This window comes from Conger conger, chromosome 7 (genome assembly GCF_963514075.1).
Source record: "Conger conger chromosome 7, fConCon1.1, whole genome shotgun sequence".
NCBI classification, from domain to species: Eukaryota; Metazoa; Chordata; class Actinopteri; order Anguilliformes; family Congridae; genus Conger; species Conger conger.
Window position 1 is genome coordinate 47717819 of NC_083766.1, and position 15758 is coordinate 47733576.

The 15758-nt window shown below is 40.2% G+C and overlaps 1 protein-coding gene across 3 annotated transcripts; it reads right to left on the reverse strand.

Annotated features, from left to right (window-relative positions):
- Positions 1–359: 359 nt before the first annotated feature.
- hpda (4-hydroxyphenylpyruvate dioxygenase a) lies at positions 360–14429 on the reverse strand. Of its 3 annotated transcripts, none has more exons than XM_061249797.1 (14): positions 14199–14429; positions 13612–13638; positions 13006–13068; positions 11313–11417; positions 9751–9793; positions 9527–9609; positions 8160–8249; positions 7592–7698; positions 6188–6265; positions 3725–3887; positions 3429–3500; positions 2117–2239; positions 1444–1560; positions 360–529 (listed from the first exon to the last, which is right to left on the reverse strand). In XM_061249797.1, the coding sequence occupies exons 1-14, from the start codon at positions 14199–14201 to the stop codon at positions 416–418; spliced, it is 1188 nt and encodes a 395-aa protein (XP_061105781.1). In that variant the 5' UTR covers positions 14202–14429; the 3' UTR covers positions 360–415. The 3 variants fall into 3 exon arrangements, with proteins under 3 accessions (XP_061105781.1, XP_061105782.1, XP_061105783.1); XM_061249798.1 differs by having other exon boundaries at positions 13006–13064; positions 14199–14253; XM_061249799.1 differs by lacking the exons at positions 11313–11417; positions 13006–13068; positions 13612–13638; positions 14199–14429 and adding an exon at positions 10556–10751.
- Between the last annotated feature and the right edge of the window lie 1329 nt (positions 14430–15758).

The following is a 15758-nucleotide window of genomic DNA, read 5'->3' on the forward strand; positions in this document are numbered from 1 at the left end:
ATGTGGAATGAAATGGATCTTTCAGTTTCCTTTTTGACTTTTGAGGGATGTTCTTCTATGAAACTGCATTATGTTGAATCCTAGTACTGCGTCAAAACAGTTCAAGAATCTTCCAGAAGCCTTACCCCATCTGAGTTTGCGGTGTGCACATCTTTTTCCCAGTTGAAAATGTTTACAGGAAATACTCTACCGTTGAAAATACAGAGAGAATTGCAAATGATTGATGTTTCAAACACAGTTTGCTTACATAGACATAATTGTGCCTATTAGATCTCAAAAGAATGTGGCTTTTTCTGGAACTTAATAGCCAGAACAGGAATATTTCAACTGGGGATTGACCAAGATAAGAGACCGAAGCACACCATTTGCATTGAATTTATTGCCAATTTGGACGGGTCTGAGTTAGCAGGGAGCGCTAGTAAAACGCCTTGGGTTGTGCGTCTGGAGTCAACACTGTCAGATTGCCTCTGGCGTCCTGGTCTTTCTCTATGGCTTCAAAAAGAGACTGGAAGTTCCCTGCCCCAAAGCCCTGGAAGGGTGAAAAAGACAATTAACTTTGAATTATTAGGGGTTTTCTTTCAAGCCATTTCACTTATTACTGAACATGTGGAATGTCTCGTATTTTACTGAAGCTTGTTCTGACAGGAATTATTTTTATAACACCTCGTTGGTATTAGGAAAAGAAATTGCCCAAAGCAACTTGTGTCTTTAACCAAAGTCCTCAAAGATCTACGAGATATTTTCAAACTTTGCTCCCTAGTGATTTTGTATTATAAGACAGAATTACAGTGAAGGATGGCTTCAAACAAGCAGTTTTATAGTGTGCCTTTGCAGTGGATGGTTAATCCAATCATGGATGATAGATAATGCGCTTTTTCCCTCACAAATTTTAGGTCACTGTGTTTCTGGAGTCGCTCGTCTTACAGAAAGAACATGGACGCCCATCCACACACTCATTCACAGGCCTGTGCAGGGACTGTGGGAAGGCTAGCAGCAATTGGAGAGGCCCACCTCTCCCTGAGTACATTTTTGATACTACAGGCAGTTAGGAGTTGGTGGATAGGCGGCTAAGCCTCAGCCATGAATGTGTGTAGATCATATTATTCGGGTTATTGACATGATTCTCTCAAGGCGAGCATGAATGAACGATGTCATATCCTTCATCTAACATAACTCTTTTCACGGTAGAGTGGTAAGAGTTATGCTATTCATTAATTATTAGAAACTGTCCACAGTAAATGCAGTGAGGTCTGTTAGTATTTGGACAGTAATACAAATGTAATTCCTTCATGGTTCACGCTATATGAATGTAAATCCCCTGAAATGAAAGCTGTACACTAGGAATTACAGCCCTTTGAAATTGTGTCACTGTCCAAATACTTATGTACCTGTGTAGGGAACCTTGTTGTGTAGGGCCATAATAGAGGTTCCTAGCATACATACAAAGTGATTGTGTCGCTGAATAACTTCCAGAAAGAGAGTAGGTCGGTCTTGTACGGGTTTGGTGAAGATCTGGAGAAGGTAGCCCTTGTCATCAAAATCCACCAAGATTTTCAGTTCCTGAATATGGATGGAAAAGGTTGAGACCCTGAAGATGCACAGTGCTCATTGGAATTAGTCTTGAGGGGCATATGCCCCCCAGTTTTACACCAAAATACAGAAAGACCGAAGCCAGCAGAACATATCTTCAATATCAATTGCTGGATCGGAAACTGATGAGACAAATGTTTGTTCAAATGTATTTTTCTAGTGAAGTGCCTTTTAGAAGGTGATTAGCTAACCATTAAACAAGCCACGCCTATACTAAGCCACAAATATATTGTATGCCAAACTGAATTGGGGGTTTGTTTGTCAACTATCAGGCTTAATACTGTTATGACAATGGTGTAATCATCAAATGGAGATATGTTCAAGCTAAATCAAGCTATTTTAAACATTGTATATTTTTGAATGGCTAACACTTTATCATGTTTATTTCCTGGGAAATTTGTCGTTGAACTAATAAAGCTGACAGGTAGAATCATGTATTCAGAAATATTTCCTTTGGTATGAACAGTCAAAAACAGATCCCATCAGTGTGAATAAACCAAAGCGGCACTTTTGTAATGTTGCTCACCTGCAGTTTGTTGATGTCTTCCTTCACTTTGATCTTTGCCGTCTTGAGCTTCTCGCGTAGGGAGCTGTAGTAAGAGTCAGGAGCTGCCAGGAACTCCATCCCACGATTTTTCAGGTTGATAACCTGAGAGGAAAGTAGACTGAGTCAGAGATTTCTAGGGAAAACCATTTAGCATTATCCTATTGAGATAGTTGCCTGTGCTGTTAAATGGTGGATATGCTGGTCAGCTACCAACTAAAAAAACAATACAGTTATTGACATAACCTATATTTTCCAACAGGTCTAAAGCAGTGTGCTTTATTAATGATTCAATGGAATCAACCAAAGTTTTACATTTCCCCCAAAAAAACATTGGCACCCCTGGTTTAACAAAACACATTTGGAGGGATTTTTGCCTCCCCCCATCCTCCCTCAGTTCAGACCACAGGTTGTTCATGGGATTTAACTCTGGTCTGAAGACTGAGAGACAATCTACCTTAGACCAAGTCGCAGCTTCCTAGCAGAGGCAACCAGATTTTCTGCCAAGAGTTCCTGGTACTTTGTTGAATACATTGTGCTGTATCTTAATAGTGCCCCTGGACCACTGGAAGCAAGACATCGCCAAAATATCTATATTTGACAGAAGGTATGACTTGCTTCTCCTTGTATGCATTCAATTTTGCCGCCAAACATGCTAATGGTGCTTATGGCCACAACGTTCCATTTTGTGAATGGTTCCAGTGAATGGTAAATGGTTGGCATTTATATAGCGCCTTTATCCAAAGCGCCGTACAATTGATGCTTCTCATTCACCCTTTCATACACACACTCACACACCAATGGTGATTGGCTGCCATGCAAGGCGCTGAGCGGCTCATCAGGAGCCAGGAGGTGTCTTGCCCAGGGACACTTCGACACAGCCCAGGCGGGGGATCGAACCGGCAACCCTCCGACTGCCAGACAACTGCTCTTACTGCCTGAGCCATGTCGCCCCAGTGAGGTTTAGCAAACTGAAGATGCTTGGTTTTGTTTATTGTTCTCAATAAGGGCCATCTTTGCTGGTTGACCAGTTCAGAGGAGCTCCCATCTTGACATGGTTTGACCAGCTCAAGCTGTTTTCAAACATCAGCTCAGACCTGCTTCCAGCACTAGCTGGTTGGCCAGCTCATATGCAGCTAGACCAGCTTTATGACCAGCTTGGCCATTCTGGTTAACCAGCTCATACCCAACTAGACCAGTTATGCCACGCTTGACCAGCTGAATTTTCAAGTTAGCATAGCTGGATTTTACACCAGGGCAGGGAAGGAACTCGGTTCGCTGATGGCTGACTCACTGCTTTGATGATGTCTGAGGTGTTGAGAGCGATGTGCTGCACTCCGGCCCCACCATTGTAGTCCACATACTCCTGCAGACAGAACACCAAGTACCATCAGCACACACACACAAACTGTTCTCCAGATAACAACTTGCTCATATTTCTCAGTAACTGAATGGATTAAAATACAAAATTAATTCTACAGCCTTCATTTAATTCAAATCAAGGCTGTAGTTTCACTGACAGGGCACTGGGCTCAGCAATGCCTCTGGCCTGAATAAAATTCAAAGGTTTCTGATTGCCCAGAGCCACACCTGGATCTGGGATTTCTTCTTCCCCTGGGCCGGCTCATTAATGGGCATCTTGATAGTTTCCTCGTAGTTGGTGACCACAATGGACCTCAGGGAGCTGTACTGTGTGTGGAGTTGGGTGTCATCTATCGACCAGAAGCGGTGGAACAACAGGCACTTCTGATACCTGGAGGAATGAAGAGACCAATGGAATGGCAGCCTTGTTTTTGAGAGCATTTGGGCCCACCTTTCACTTCTGTCTGTCTCATGTCCTGTTACTAATAGAGCTAATGGTGTTGTTGAAGTGGAGGCTACCAGCTTGCTGGAAGCTGTTGTCCATATTCACAATAGCACAAACAGGACCAGCTGGGACTCACACAGGTATTTATGTTTGCAATGTATTAACACATGATGTGTAACCCCTGTAGCACAATTTGGAAGATAGACCTAAGAAATATAGCAGAATCTGGCTCTTTCTGTTGTAATCTTTATGCTGGGAGAGGCAGATTTATATGAACCCAGCATTGTTTGCTGGGAAAATACAGTGGCTTCAGAAAGTATTCAGAAGCTTTCACTTTCTGCATTCTTTATTGTGTTGTAGATTTAATTTTAAATGGATACAATCGGACATAAAATAGCCATTTCTGCCCATCAAGTGAAAACTTCATAAAATGTATTGAAAATCTAAAACTGAAATCTCTCATTTACATAAGTATTCAAGTCCTTTGCTGTGGCACTCCAAATTGTGGTCAGGAGCATCCGTTTGCTTTAATTATCCTTGAGATGCAACTAGAACTTGATTGGAGTCCACCTGTCGCAAATTGAATTGATTGGACATAGTTCAGAAAGGCACACACCCAGCCCCGTGGTCACGCACGGTTGAGGCATCGGACTTTAATGCAGATATCGGTTTGATGCAGTTGCACACTGCAGACCGGGGTTCATGCCCTGGTCCTGCCAAATATGAGTATGGCCGGCACATGAGGGAGTGACATAATTGGGCCATCGCTTCATTGCTCTTCATCGCCACATACAAGCGCCCCTGATCGCCCCGGAATCACGGTCCAGGGTTTCAGACGATGCATTACATTACATTATTGGCATTTGGCAGACACTCCTATCCAGAGCGACGTACAGTTGAGTAGACTCCCTCTCCTCTGTCCTGATCCTCCTTGACCTCTCTGCAGCCTTCGACACGGTCAACCACTCCATCCTCCTATCCTCCCTGGCATCTACAGGGATCTGTGGCACAGTCTTAGACTGGACTAAATCTTCCAGGGCTGGAAGAGTGTCAACCCCTCACCCCCTTGTTACAGGAGTCCCCCAGGGCTCAGTCCTCGGCCCCCTCCTCTTCTCCATTTATACCAGATCCCTTGGCCCTGTTATCTCTGCTCATGGCATCTCATATCATTGTTATGCCGGTGACACCCAACTCTTTGCTTTGAGTGTTCCCAGCACAGTGGCCTCAATAATTGTTTATTGGAACTTCCTAGAGTTGGCTGTCTGGCCAAACTGAGTAACCAAGCTAGAAGGGACTTGGTCAGGGAGATGACCAAGAACACAATAATCACTCTAACAGAGCTTCAGAAGTCATCTTCAGAGGTGGGAGAACCAGCCGGAAGGACAACAATCTCAGCAGCACTCCATCAATCAGGCCTTTATGGTGAAGTGGCTAGACGGAAGCCACTCTTGAGTAAAAGGCATATGACAGCCATGAGCATGAGGAAGAATATTATCTGGTCTAATGAGACAAAAAAACTCCTTGGGCAGAACTCCATTTGAAAGGTTTGTGGTTCAGTCTGACTCTGCTGAATCCTAAGTGTCCATTGTGCGCTTTGTCACTGTCGGTATCGGAAATAAACTTTGTATTTTTTCATCGCATTCGAGAGACTTTTCCTTACATTGCCCAAATCCAGGTGTGCAAAGCTTATAGAGGCTTTGCACACCTGGATTTGGGCAGTTTATACCCAAAGACCCAAAGGTATAATTGCTTTTGGATTATTTTTAAATAAATGTGCTAAAATTTCTTGAGTGTAGATTGATGTGCAAAAATGGGAATTTCATTAATTTAAAATGAATTCTACAACACAATTAACTTTGCAAAAAGTGAAGGGGTCTGAATACTTTCTGACGCTATACTCATGAGAAAGTATTTGGTTGAACAAAAATATGATATATAAATATAATTTGCTATAAAACAAAAACAAAGACAGGGCAGTTGATGTGTTTTCTGCAAATATTTGGAAACTGTGACTATTACTTATTTCAGGTAGGTAGATACAGTTTATATTCTAAAGAACATATTGGCAGTGCCTGTTAAAAATAAATACATAGGTATTTTACACAAAGGGAGGTTTAGGACAAAAAAGTTTTGGGTTTTTTTCTAACCTTTTTGTCACCTGCAAATGAAAGATATGCGTTTTGCCACCTTTGCCCCCAAGACTCAATGATCCTATGCGAGACGTGAATGACCTGAATGGCACTTACCAGTCTGATACTGGCTCCATTTTGTTGTCTGGCTGGTTTCCCACAATGTGATCAATGAATCTCAGACAGCTTGGCGGCCTGGGGGGGAAAACACCATGTGAACAGAGTTTCTGTTGAGAGTGTGTGTGTGTGTGTGTGTGTGTGAGACAGAGAGAGGCTGTGTGTGTGTGTGTGTGTGTGAGACAGAGAGAGGTTGTGTGTATGTGTGTGTGTGTCTGTGTGTGTGTGTGTGTGACTGAGTGTGTGTCTATGGGGCCATTATTGTAGCAGAACTATTAACAAATATAAGTGGAGAACTGTGTAACTATCTCAATCCGTGTGTGCGTAAATGTCTAAAAGAATCTAAATGCATACTGAGATTTGTGAATGTGTACAGGCATCTGCAAATGTGCATTCAGAATTTGTATGTGCGTAATCAGATTTGTAAATGTGTAAAACAATCTCCAAATCTGTATTGAGATTTGCAAGTGTATTGAGATTTGTAAATATGTAGATCAATTTTAAAATGTATACACAGATCTGTGAACTTGGACTTTTCAGCCATTATGTATGCATTTACAGATTTGTCTATACATTTACTGATCTATGTACACATTTACAGATTTGTCTACACATTCACAGATCTATGTATGCACTCACAGATTTGTCTACACATTTACAAATGGTAAATGTGTAAACAATGGCTGGCATTTATACAGCGCCTTTATCCAAACCGCTGTACAATTCATGCTTCTCATTCATCCATTCACACACCAACGGTGATTGGCTGCATTTTTTTTTCTGCATCAGGATCATTTTTTGGGGGTTAGGTGTCTTGCTCAGGGACATTTCTACACACCCCAGGTGGAGGATCGAACCAGCAACCCTCCGATTGCCAGACAACTGCTCTTACTGCCTGAGCCAATGTCGCCCCAATATCAATACACTTGCAAATCTGAATACAGATTTGGAGATTTTTTTTACACATTTACAAATCTGATTATGCACACAGATTCTGAGTGCACAGTCACAAATCTCAGTATGCATTTAGAGATTATTTTAGACATTTACAATTCTGTTTACGCACACACAGATTGAGATACAGTAACACAACTCTCCACTCTGCTACAATAATGGCCCCATAGAGAGATCTAGAGAGAAAGTGTGAGAGAGAGAGGCAGTATGTGCGTGTGTGTTGGTTTGTGTGAAAAAGAGAGAGAGAAGCTGTGTGTGTGCATGTGTGTGTATGTGTGTGTTTAGTTTGGACTGTAGATTTCAGCTCCAAATGACCTCCATTCTCCAGGTGTTTGTTTTTCTGCATTGTATACATTGGATTGCCATTCAAATAGCAATCAAATAGCCATGCAAGGGAAACTGAGTTCAGGGTATGGAAGAAGGAAGTGTATGGAGTGTATGTGTACTCACAGTTTAGATAGCGAAGGGTCCTTGAAGAGGGGTTCTTTGTATCCAGGTAGAAAGAGACCTTTGTAGGGTCCCAGGTACTCAATAAATGTATGTGTCGTGTCACCGTACTGTAAAGTGTAAAGAATAGAACAAGTTTGTTGTTAAACTGATGATTGTAGTGGAGTCTGATGTTGAACGAGATTCGTTCAGGTCTCATGTCTCTGTTAAGTTAATCTACTACATGGCTACTCTTTGTGTGTAAGATTGAACAGTGTGCAGGGCAGAAAAACATCCGCCTGCTGGAACTGTGTTGGTGCAGTAAGGCATTTCAGTTAATGTCCCATGAGCATGGGACACAGCATATATCATTTGGTCTAATTTTACTAACACGTAGTGAAATCCACATTGCTTCATGGACGAATGCAAATGTTGTCATAATATCTCAGTGCATGTGTGCGTTTGTACATGTGTGTGTGTGTGTGCATTTGCCTGCATGCATGTGTATGTGTGTGTGTACCCATGTGTGCGTGTGTGTGCATGTATGAGTGTGTGTGCATGTGTTAATATGTGGGTGTGTTTACAGACTCACAGTTTTCACAACAGCAAATTTCACTTTGCCGAATCCATCTTGCTCCACCCAAGGCTCTTTAACGATCACCGCGCCTCGTTCTTTAGCTTTCTGCCAACAGTTTTAGGTAAACACGTTCAGTTACATGCACCGCGTGTAAAAGCACCTACATTCAACTTTACAGTGCGATAACTGCATACAGTCTGTTAGGAAACGAGCACCCTCTTGTGGTACAGGACAAAAAATACAATGCACTGGAGGCTTTATAGTGGACTTAGGAGAGAGAAGGGTGATGCGGAGCACATCTTTCATTAATGGGCCACTTATCGCACCACCTAAGATCACGGGGCTATAGTCCGTTGGCAGCAATTGCGCTGTGTGTTGAATTTGGCCGGGAATCCTGCTTAAGCAAGCAGCAAAGTCACAGGCAAACAGAGCGTTGTTACGCATATACACACGCTCTCGATTCGAATGAGAGCTCGTATCTCGTGGATGGTTAAAGGGCAATTCGTCCCATTGACGCAGAACCAGAGCCCGGTTTGTTCAACTGGCTGGTCGGCCTCGCCAGACTGAAAAACGACCAGTACTTCTGGAACATGACCAGAATTGCAGGACAGATGCATTCATCTGACCAACACACGCCGAAAATTTTGTCGTCTGGACGTCAGAGGATGCACCTCAAACAAATTCCTCATTTTTAAATCCAGCTCAAAATATGTATAAATGTAAAACTGTCCAGTATGCTCTGTAAATTTCTGTTCGGAAAGGTGTGAGATGCAAGACAGACAATGATGCAAAACGGTGCGTAGCTTATTCTATGGCTCCACCTTGTGGTCACGGTTCTCTTAGTAAATGCCATTTTGTGAAACAAGACTAAGCAAATGCTCAAATTAAGAATAACAACAACACTATTATAGCACAATAAATGACTGACTGAAGACTTCCAACATAACAAAGACGATCAAACAAAAAAAGAAAGAAACAATCACTGGTACTTGTGGCAGTGTGCTAAGGGAGTTGAAACTGTAAGTTAGGGTTGCAGGTTTAATTAGCAGGTGGGGCAAGATGGTGCCCTTGAGCAAGATGTTTAACCCTTTACATATCTGATAATATCACAAATCTGTGATAAGAATGTTCTTCACTGAACATTATTAAGCTGATGTAACAATCACAACTGGTAATCAAAAGCAACCAAGTTCTAGAACACTGATCTAGAATTTTGAAAGAACATAGCAGAAAACATGCTATTCAAAGGTTTAACCTGATTCTCAAATAAATAATCAGCTCTGTAATTGGATAATATCTAAGCAATGCAAGAATAAGGGCATATACTAAGTTTAATCAACAGATTAATGTCATAATGGTCATAAAATGACCAATGAAGTTACCTGCACTAAAAAATCACAGTCCTCCACCTGAAATGCTATATCCTTGACAGCATCCCCATGCTTCATCAAGTGCTCCCCAATTTCTGTGGAAGAAACATGAATGACGACATGAAGGTCACTTTGATAAATCACTTTGATAAATCCGGTGGCTTGGCCTGTTATAAGACTTGGCTGTTACTCTGGCTGGCAGACATTTTGTAAAGGCAAAAAAAACAATGCTGGACCTTCATTTCCTGGGTTCAGCGCTGACTCGAAAGCGAAGAATATCTGCAGAAGAGAAAGAAACATGATGAGAACTGTCTCTGCAATCTCATCCAAAGAAACAAAATCGCCAATTTGAAGCCTTTAAAAATGATCGCCTCCAGAGAGAATGCATAAAGTCATCGTTGCTGAAATTAGGTGACAATGAGAACATTGTGGAACATTCCTGATCTGACAACTCATGGAATTGACAAGCAAAGCATAAATGTCATCTGTTTAATTGCATTTGTGCAAGTATGAGTGTGTGTGTGTGTGTGTGTGTGTGTGTGTGCGCCTGTGTGTGAGCCTATGAGTGTGTGTGTGTGTGCCTGTGTGTGAGCCTATGTGTGTGTTCATGCCGCAGGGAGTCTGTGCACTCCACAGGGGTGTATTCAGATCCCAGATATGAGCCCCATTCATTATGGCCCAACCTCTCGCACATTATTTGGGCAACACAACCAAACCAGGACCACAGCCAACACAAAAAACACCAAACCGAAAAATCACTATACAAAGAAACATTTCACACATGGGTACACACACACACATAATCAAAAAGGGAAAACTAAATTATGATTAAGTTGGCAGCATGGTCTAGGCACAAAAAAAGGCCAGCTAACCTAATCCTAACACACATCAAAATAATCTATCCCCATCTTGCGGGAAAAAAAGTAGTGAATCTTGCACAAGTAAACTTCCCTACTCTGACCTAAACTGTCTAAAAAGGTGCTCAAACAAAATACAAAACAATTTATTAAAATAAAAAACCGTAAAGGCAATATGACTTGCCTCATGTTTCTTACGGCCCAACCACTCTAAACCAACAGTCATAATCAAAATACAAAAACAAAAAAAAGACACTTCAAAATAATCAAAAAAGGAAAAACTGCAAATAAAACACTATAAAATTCACAGCAGTCTGACAAACAGGTCTTAAAAAGGTGAATAATCAAAAAGTCTCTCAAAACTTCCAAGGCCTCCAGCTTCATTCTTTTGGGCTGGTGAACTTAATAAAATAATTGTCAATTAGTCTATCAGCTGATTGGCTACACCTGCAGGAGACCGCCACATTCTTGCAGGGACTTCAATGCAGGGGGACGTAACAAGCAAGTGTGTGAGTACCAGGAACGCTAGTTTGCTCTGTCCTGAGGCTTACTACAGTGTTCCAGGAAGGGTGATGGTAAATGGTTGGCATTTCTATAGCACCTTTATCCAAACCACTGTACAGTTGATGCTTCTTATTCACCCATTCATACACACACACACATACACTGACACACCAACGGTGATTGGCTGCCATGCAAGGTAGCAACTGGCTCGTCAGGAGCATTTGGGGGTTCGGTGTCTTGTTCAGGGACACTTTGATGCACCCAGGGCGGAATTGAACCGGCAACCGTCCGACTGCCAGACGACTGCTCTTACCGCCTTGAGCCAATGTCGTAATGTTGACGCATGTTTATTTTTTATGTGCTGGTATAGGAAAGTGTTGAGTGTTGTGTTGTTGTTGCAGAGCTGTAGCGGCCAGACTAAGGAAAGCATTCCCAACCTTATCCTGTCGGAGGACATGGCACACCACCTCCCGACAGCCTGTCTCCAGGCCCTTGTAGGCCAGGGGCTCAAAGCCCATCTTGTCACAGTAAAATACAGCTGCCTGCGAAAACAATGACAGGGAAGTGGTCCTCACTATGTATGATAACCAAATAAGTTTTATGTAGTGATTAAATAAAGTAAGGATTGGAAGATACATTTCATTTTCTTCAGTCTGGACAGGAGAACAATCTCGTTATTGATAGAAAGAACCAATAATGGCTTTTTAGTTAAGTTTAGTTTTAGTTTTAGTTTTTAGTTAACTGCGAGTCAGCACTGCTAAAACCAAAAAATAAGTCAATCTCAACAAGTATTTTTAGTACTTACACATTGCACTTACACAAACTAAGTAAATATAACATTAAATAATTCACATGTGGTCAAAGTACAGATTCTCAGCTTTTATTAAAGCGTTTATATTTTTAACCATATAGTAATTACAGCACTTTTTATACGTAGCCCCCCATTTCAATGTTTGAGACAAATTAACATAATGTCAAATAAAATAGTCATGTTTTGTATTTGGTTGGATATCCTTTGCATACCATGACTTCTTAAAGTTCCTGACCTATCAACAACACCGGAGTCCTTTTAGGTTGTCTTACAAGCGATACTAAAACTTCTTAGTATTTGAATGGATCTCAATGGGAATTGGGCAGTGGGACTTGATTAAGATGTACATTATGCTGATAGGTTTTCACCCCATTTACAGCTGTATCTAATCCCACTCCCCAATTCCCATAAAAATCTTATTTTTTTGGCTTATTAAGACTAAAATATTGCCAATTGCCAAGTCAGTTTGACTCGTTTCAAGATTTTCCAACATTTCACTTGTCAAGCAAACAGTAACTTAAAACAAGCTAATATTTTCATCTTGAAATAAAAACAATAAGATCTTAAGTCTTATGACAAGACTAAAAACAGTGCAACAGCTGGAAATAGGGTGTGTTTTGTGACCCCTTGAGACTCTGCAAGTGTCTGCAAGGTGTCCCTGCAAGGTGGGACTGCACATTTTACACCTGCTGTATGGATGTTTATAATATGTATAACTTTTGTTATAAATATTCATCAAACATCCATGTAAATCTACCTTATAGAAACCCCATCAATTTTGTTCAAGCTCTAACCTGCTTTGGTAAACTGACTAAAAAAGGATGATGTATTGTCCAGGTACAATTATTAAAAGTGTGATTTGGTATTGCCTGTGCCTGGCTGAATGAAAGGGTATATTACATTTACAATGAATATACAGTATATAGGTTATTTTACCAAGCTTTGGAAAAGTTTCTCCAGTGAAAGACCTTTTTTTCAGTAATAATTTATCAATAATGCCAATTGTCACACTGATGCAAGTAGATTATTGATGTATTTTTCAGATTGTATTGTTGTTGCAGTCTCTTTACTTGCTGAGAACAGGATGTCCAATCTGGGTGCAGGTAAGAGTTAATGAAATTTCACATGATACTAATGTCAACATCAAAAGGTGAATGACCTGGTCTGCTCACAAAATCTTCTGGAATGGCCATACAATTTCTGGCTGTTTTGCCATTGAAAATGGTGATGTCTTAAAATGCTAATCAATGGATGAGCCCATTCTCATACATGCATACTACTTTGTAATATGGAATGAATGACAGGCTTCACAATCTCACCTGCTTGGCATTTCCAACCCAGAAGGTTATATGATGAAATTTTACAAATCGCCCCCTCTCTGGCTAAAAGAAAATATGAAAAATGAGTAAATAATATGTTTTCCTTCTGCATCAAAAAATATATACTGTACTGTATATAAATATTTGCCACATACAAGGGTTCAGACAATAAATTCATTAGAGACTACATACATGAGAAATGGTAATTTTGCTAGTTAAGGCCAGTATTACGTAAGGCACAAACAAATGCTCTTTTCCCAGGAAAAGATTCAGCCAATATTACATTAGTCAAATATTTGACACCTTTCATTGCATCAACTTTGACATTTCAGAAGAACTTATAGTCAAGCCAGGCTCTATTTTTAATATTAAATATGGGGTGAGGGGGATTAAATTCTTTTGGGCAGGGTTCATGGACACAGATTAAATTTAATCAGAGACTAAATTTAGTCCAGAGAATCTCCATTCCAAATTGAAATTAGTCGAGGACTAGGTTTAATCTGTGTCTGTGAAACTTTATGTTTTTGGTTGATTAAGCTTCTACATTTTCCAAGATACAAAAGTGCCTAATTAATGACTGAAAATATACAATAATTCTGCTCCTACCTTTTCTCCTTTGTCAGTGTATGATGTCTGGAGAGGGAGAGAATGTAGTTATGTTAAAAGATCATGTGTACTGTAGTTCACTGGCACAGCATAGGCATGTTGTTATGGGTGATGTGCACTGAAGCTCAGTGTTAACTGCAGGTAAAAACACCAAATATATGATGTGCCAGTACTTTAAGTAGTGTAATATCATAAGCACAATTTTGGGTAAATTTACATCCACACACACTATTCCATTTCACTGTCATTGTAAGAAGATTTACAACTGATGAGTTTTCACCTGTTTGCTCTCTTCAAATAACAACTTTAACTGTGAGATGTATGCTCCAGTGCCTGAATACCATATAATATGATCTATATTAATTGCAATATAAATCAAATAAATAATTTCTTCTGAGAAATTATTCTTTCACAGAATGATATCACCTAGTATGTTTTGCATTTTAGCACATACAGTATGTTATTCCAATTCACACTTACACTAGCTTCACGGTAGCTTTTTTTTATACGGGTCACTATGATCAATGTCATCCATTAGCATGGTGAGGTTAAGGATGTCTTATATATTTCGTCATTACTAGACTTACCATTTTGTGCTTCTTGGTGGGTGCTGGTGGCAAGAGACACAGCCAAAAACACGAACTGACCTCCTGGACCCGTGGATAAGTACGGCTAGAGGGCCCTGGTGATTGGTTTCTGAGATGACACGCCCTTTCCACCTCATCGTCCAGGCACCTGGGGTCAACTGCCTATGTGGTCTCTGTTCAGCAAGACATGTTTGCTAAGTGTAGCATGTTTCCATTTGTGTATCGATCTTCCCTTTGCCTCGCTGTTGCAGAATTCTGATCATGATTTCCAGTAGAACTGTAGGAAGTGGGTGGCTAGTTATCTTTTAATACAGTTAAATTATAATTATATGTCCAAAAGCAAAACTACTCATTAAACAGTGGTTATACTTTTTCTAGAGCTGCTAGAGTTTAATCAGAGCAAAACAGTGGGGAAAACAGTGCAACAAGAGCTCTGCAAACAAGTTTAGTTCACATTTAACTCAGAGCATGGACTTATATCATTTGTCTGTCCAAGAGACGTTGGAGAAAAAAATTGATAAATGCATATGCATTTCAGTGAATTTGTGCAGTTGCACTATACATTAGCCAATGATACTGTAGACCTGTACATATTGTGATTTGGTACAGATACTTATCTTACTTAAGTCAAATTCTATCAGGTAGGTGAGGTGATTCTTGATATTATATGATAATTGAGAATCATTGGCAAATATAGTTAATCCATGAGGAGGTCTGTGGTAAGGAGTGATACTGCTTCACTTTTCATGAGAAGGGGGTACAATCTAACATCCAAATCTAACAATATAAAGCAGTTACATCTACAGGTGAGTTGACTACAAATCTACTTTGAGAGCAATGTATGGTAACGGGCTAATTAATGAATGAATTGATAATTGAATTAATCCAAACAGAGTGATGTTTTTCCTTTTTAAAATGTATTTCTCTGTGTTATTACTATCAGCAAGCACCTCTGCGTTAGGTGCTTCCACAAACTGGTCTGATGAGGATCACTCATCCGTATGACAAGCTAATAAACCCTCGTAGTTATGTAGAGTATGAGTGCACAGGACTATCGTGGTGCACAAAAAAGAAACTAACATTTTTTATCTCTATTGTCAGGGCTGTTAAGTGTATCAATTGTTGACATTCTAATCCTAAAGTGTATAATTTATTATCGTACAAACACTGAAAGTGGTTATTGAATTGTTTATGGGTTGTCTATGCAGACGAGAATGCCTTATGTAAAGCATAAAAACTCTGTTTAACATTGACAAACTGCTGGAGAAATACAATGCAGTCTCTAAGTATTTGGACAGTGACACTTGCTTTTGCTATGTACTTCAGCATACAAACAGCTGACGTAAAACAGTGCAGACATTCTGCTTTAATTTGAGCTTTAATTTTTACATCCATATTTGGTGAACCATATAGAAATTACAGCAATTACTTTTTTACATAATCCCCCGAATTTTAGGGGACCAAAAGTAATTAGATAAATTAACACAAACTGCTATAAAGTCATCATAGTCAATATTTTGTTGCAAATCGTTTGCAATCGATGACTGCCTGAAGTCTACC

Coding starts and splice junctions, on each gene's coding strand:
- hpda (XM_061249797.1), bottom strand. Junction 13,069..13,611: donor ACACTGACAAAGGAGAAAAG/GTAGGAGCAGAA, acceptor ATTTTCTTTTAG/CCAGAGAGGGGGCGATTTGT. Junction 11,418..13,005: donor GGGTTGGAAATGCCAAGCAG/GTGAGATTGTGA, acceptor TTGTTTTCGCAG/GCAGCTGTATTTTACTGTGA.